Source organism: Ascaphus truei, chromosome 1, assembly GCF_040206685.1.
Source record: "Ascaphus truei isolate aAscTru1 chromosome 1, aAscTru1.hap1, whole genome shotgun sequence".
Classification (NCBI taxonomy): Eukaryota; Metazoa; Chordata; class Amphibia; order Anura; family Ascaphidae; genus Ascaphus; species Ascaphus truei.
In genome coordinates this window covers 82,302,345-82,307,344 of record NC_134483.1, presented here as the reverse complement: position 1 = coordinate 82,307,344, position 5,000 = coordinate 82,302,345, and the positions used below count along the sequence as shown (strand labels likewise).

The following is a 5,000-nucleotide window of genomic DNA, read 5'->3' as shown; positions in this document are numbered from 1 at the left end:
CAAAAGAACTCCCAGGACTAAAACAGCGATGGTCCTGCATCAGGTCCTTCTCAGCTCTATGTACATAAATTGACATATAAATACAAGTACTGTACATTGGGTACTAAATAATGCTGCGGTAAGCATGTTGTTTACTACTCACATTTCGGAATATTCGGAACTCCAACTTAAGGATTCTACTGGTGGCAAATTGAGGTCCTTTGATTTGTCTGCTGTATCATCCTTTTCTTCTGCTTTGTTTTGCATTATTTGATCAAAGCTACTGAATACCTTTAAAAAGACAAGATATTAACCAAAGCAAATATATCCAGCAGGTGTATATAGGCTCTTAAGTGTTAAAATAAAAATTCTAATACTATATGAACAGACATGTACTTGGCAAGAAATCAAATACATTGAATTTGTATCATTTGGTTAGATTAAATTGGATGAATATAATGCATTTAATCTTCATATTTTTGAGAGCTGTGGTGTGCAAATATTGTTAATATTCTACTACCAAAAACAAACAAACAATTGACCGATATGGTTCATGGTTTTGCGGTTTTACTTACTTTTGAAAATCTGTGTGAGGATGAGGAAAACTGTCTAATTTCCAGGCTGAAGTCTTCATCATTTGTATCTTCCTCCTCTTCAGTTTCCATATGGTGATACTTCTCAGAACGTGCTGAATGATGTTAAAGTGACTTACTAGTTAGTTATTAAACATAATTGGGTTGATCACAAAAGAGAACAATACAAAACTATCATTATTATAATTATTATTTATTATACTTTGCCAATAAACTCAGTGAAAATGTTCACATTCGATATATATATAAATTAGTATTTTAAATAATTTCTAAAATTATATTATTTATAAATAATTTCTACAGAATGATATTCATGTTCGGAAGATTAACAGGGAAATTAGATTGAATAGGGTCACATATTGGACATTGTATACAATATAAAAACTGCTGGTTTTGCATTTCTATGTCATAGTTCATGTAGGAAGCTGTTCTGTAGAGTCGGAGATACTTTCCATGGCAGATAATAAAATGAAGTTTAAATGATGGTGGAGGACGGAGGTGCCAGTGACAGGTAAAAAATATACTGAGTTAATGGCTTTGAACAGTGAACTTACCTCACTGACCGCTTATTGACAGCTACAGTACCTAATGAACTATCCATTGTGGAAAGTCGAAGAAATGTATCACAATGGATTGAATTGCTTAACTTTTGTTTAAAGCTGCAGTCCAAGATGCCTTTTTAAATTTTTATTTACTATTTTTTCCCATTAATATGTTTCTCAATACAATCCACGCAATGATAAGTAATTAGCTAAGATTCGGCTCTGGGTTCACTAAATGGCTGTCAGTGCAGCAGAAGAGGACCAAAGATGCAAAGTTCAGTGGGGAAGATCTTGTGACCAGGCAGTCACTAGATATACAGTACAGGCATACCCCGCATTAACGTACGCAATGGGACCGGAGCATGTATGTAAAGCGAAAATGTACTTAAAGTGAAGCACTACCTTTTCCCACTTATCGATGCATGTACTGTACTGCAATCATCATATACGTGCATAACTGATGTAAATAACCCATTTGTAACAGGCTCTATAGTCTCCCTGCTTGCGCACAGCTTTGGTACAGGTAGGGAGCCGGTATTGCTGTTCAGGATGTGATGACCGGCGCATGCGTGAGCTGCCGTTTGCCTATTGGGCGATATGTACTTACTCGCGAGTGTACTTAAAGTGAGTGTACTTAAAGCGGGGTATGCCTGTATTTATGTCTTTATTTATATAGCGCCAATAATGTACATAGCTTCACAGTTGTAATACATATGACAATCATATAAATAACAAATGATACAAATAACAGGTCATGGGAATAAGTGCTTCAGACATAAAAGTAACATTTAGGAAGAGGAGTCCCTGCTCCGAGGAGCTTACAATCTAATTGGTAGGTAGGAAGAACATACAGAGACAGTAGGAGGACATTCTGGTAAGTGCGCCTGCAGGGGGCCAAGCTTTATGTATCATGTGTCTAGTATTATCCACAGTGCTACTCATATGCTTCTTTAAGCAAGTTTGTCTTAAGGTGGGTCTTAAATGTGGATAGAGAGGGTGCTAGTCGGGTAGGGCAAGGGCATTCCAGAGGTGTGGTGCAGTCAGTGAGAAAGGTTTAAGGCGAGATAGGAGAGAATGAGAGCCTGAGACAGAATTTTAGCAGTCGAGCAACAGAGGAAAGGCGTATCTTCGCAATATTGCAGAGGAAAAAGCGACAGGTTTTATATACGTTTTGAATGTGAGAGAACAATGTGAGAGAGGAGTCGAGTGTGACCCCTACGCAGCGTGCTTGGGCTACTGGGTGAATGATGGTACTTCCAACAGTAATGTGGAAGGAGGTAGTAGGGGCAAGTATGAGGAGCTCTGTTTTTGCCATGTTAAGTTTAAGTCGGCGGAGGGCCATCCAGGATGATATCGCAGAGAGACATTAAGAAACTTTGGTCTGTACAGCAGGTGTAAGGTCGGGTGTTGAAAAGTACATGTGTGTGTCGTCAGCATAGAGGTGATATTTAAACCCAAGAGATAAATGATTTAAAGATTAGGTCACCTAGAGATAGTGTGTACAGAGAAAAGAGAAGAGGTACCCCCACAGAGAGATCGATAGAGGAGGAGGAGTTAGCAGAAGAGACACTGAAAGTACGATGGGAGAGGTAAGAGGAGATTCAGGATAGAGCTTTGTTACGAATACCAAGAGTATGGAGAATGTGAAGGAAAAGAGGGTGGTCCACGGTGTCAAATACTGCAGAGAGGTCGAGTAATATGAGCAGTGTGTAATGACCTCTGTCTTTGGCAGCATGGAGGTCATTAGTTATTTTAGCGAGGGCTGTTTCAGTTGAGTAAGCAGTGCGGAAGCCAGTTTGTAGAGGGTTTATGAGAGAATTGGTGTTGAGAAAGTGGAGTAAGCGAGAAAATACAAGACGTTCAATGAGTGTAGTGGCAAAAGGCAGGAGGGAGACAGGTCCATAGTTAAAAAGACAGGTAGAGTCAAGCTTGCTGTTTATGAGTAATGGTATAACTGTTGCATGCTTGAAGGAAGAGGGAAAGGAATCAGAGTAGAGGGAGGAGTTAAAATGTGTGTGAGCGTAGGGTTATAGTAGGGGCAAGAGGTACAAGAGATACAAGAGATACAATTGGTGCACTGCTAGAGAGAGGGCAGGGTTCAAAAAGGGTGTGCCAGAGCCTAATCAGAAGAGGAAGGGGATATGACTTTATAAATGCTTGTTATATTATAATACATTCAAAATGTCATTCAGAATTGTTTTAAAATAAATAAATAAAAAAGAAACTACAAGTATTTTTTGATAATACAGAACTGATTTTTTTTTTTTTTAAATACAACTGTAGGATATTTCTTGGTCTGCACCTTTAAACCCCTCCACACAAAATATTAAAATAAATACAATCAGAATGCACCTATAAAAGTCAAAGTAGCAATCGACTTGTTAATCTTTCATATTGGTACAAGCTAAAAGGAAGGAGCAGAAGCCGGCATGGTCCAATAAATTAGAAGGTGTTACCAAAAAGGATTTAAAGAGATGGGTGTAGTCGTGTTCTGCACCATTTACCATGATGTCATGCATCAGGAACAGCTTTTCCGCATATAAGAAGTTTGAATAAAAAGTAGGTACAAGGCAGGAAATAAATCAATGTTTATTTTAACATTTTTGGATATTAAAATAACACCGGCTGAATTCTTTCCCTAATATGACAACTGTACTTACTGTCAAAATAACTGGTATCATCCTCAGATTCCAGTTGTGGAATGAACTCTGCTTTTTGTCTAAGTAAACTGTTCCAGTCTAAGGCACAAAAGAAGGGATGTTGTTTTACTTCATATGCCCCACCTGGGAAAGCAAGATAGATGAGAGATTAGGGTGATAACAAAACTCTCACCACGATAACAATATTAAGAAATGTATCGCCATAATGATATATATCGCGATAAAAATCAGTTTGGTAGAAAACACAAAAAAATGATTTAAATAATGTATGTGTTTCAGATCTTTTATTGTAAACTGTAATTCATTTAAAAAAACAATTTGCAATGCATGTAAACAATTATTTTGACTCGTTTCTTTCCAAAAATTAGGTTATCATGATATCAGAGAAGAGAGGGGGAAAGGAGGGAGGAGAGAGGTGAGGTGAGGTGGGGAAGAAGAGGCAGGTAGAAGTGGTGAAGGGGAGAGGCGATGCTGAAGGGGAGAGGGCTGAAGACGGGAGGTGGGAGAGGTGAAAAGGATAGGGGGGAATTGGTGAAGAGGAGATGGGTGAAGGGGAAAAGGAGAGAGAGGAGTGAAGGGGAGAGGGGTGAAGAGGATAGAGGAGGGAGCCCCTTGCAGCCGGACAGACCTTAAGAGAGCAGACCAGAGGAGCAGTGACCTCACTTGAGGAGCCGGCAGACTGCATTGGGATCTGTATGAGCCTCCCGGGACAGATATCTGGATGGTGCAGGGAAGCTGAAGCAGCAGACAAAGAGAGGACCGCAACATGCCTGATGGAGCAGGAGCAGTACATGGGAACTACATGGTGGCCTTCGGCTCACAGATATGGGCCCTGTAAAGTATTGCCGTTAAGACGACTGAGGAGGGGGGGGGGGGAGGGCAGGGACTGTGTTCCCATCAGTGATGAAGCAGAAAGGTATGAACACGTCAATCAGGAAGTCCGTAATACCAATGTAATAAAAGATTAGACAGACCATCTTACCATAATTTTTATTACCCGCTATTACTATCATACCGGTATATTGCCCAACTCTACGTGAGATTTTCAAAGATAGGCAGCATAAATCTTCTATAACTTCCTGCAGACACCCAAATATTCTCACACAATTCTGGCTCCCCCTGCTTGCCAATTTTATCTAAGATGGGTAGTAGGTTTAGTAGAAAGTGCTGGAGTAAGAACAGGTGATTGGCTACTGCCAACTGATGGCTGTGCTGTAAGCAGGCCA

At 39.8% G+C, this 5,000-nt stretch overlaps 1 protein-coding gene across 9 annotated transcripts in view; it reads right to left on the bottom strand.

The window, feature by feature from the left end:
• Positions 1-5,000, bottom strand: part of MAST4 (microtubule associated serine/threonine kinase family member 4) — a 607,818-nt gene that overhangs the window by 23,073 nt on the left and 579,745 nt on the right. For all 9 annotated transcript variants that reach the window (XM_075590393.1, XM_075590412.1, XM_075590402.1 and 6 more), the window contains 3 exons: positions 3,775-3,897; positions 555-667; positions 143-270 (listed from right to left, as the gene is read on the bottom strand). In XM_075590393.1, the coding sequence (XP_075446508.1) occupies positions 143-270; positions 555-667; positions 3,775-3,897 (364 nt within the window). The remainder of the gene's footprint in view (positions 1-142; positions 271-554; positions 668-3,774; positions 3,898-5,000) is intronic.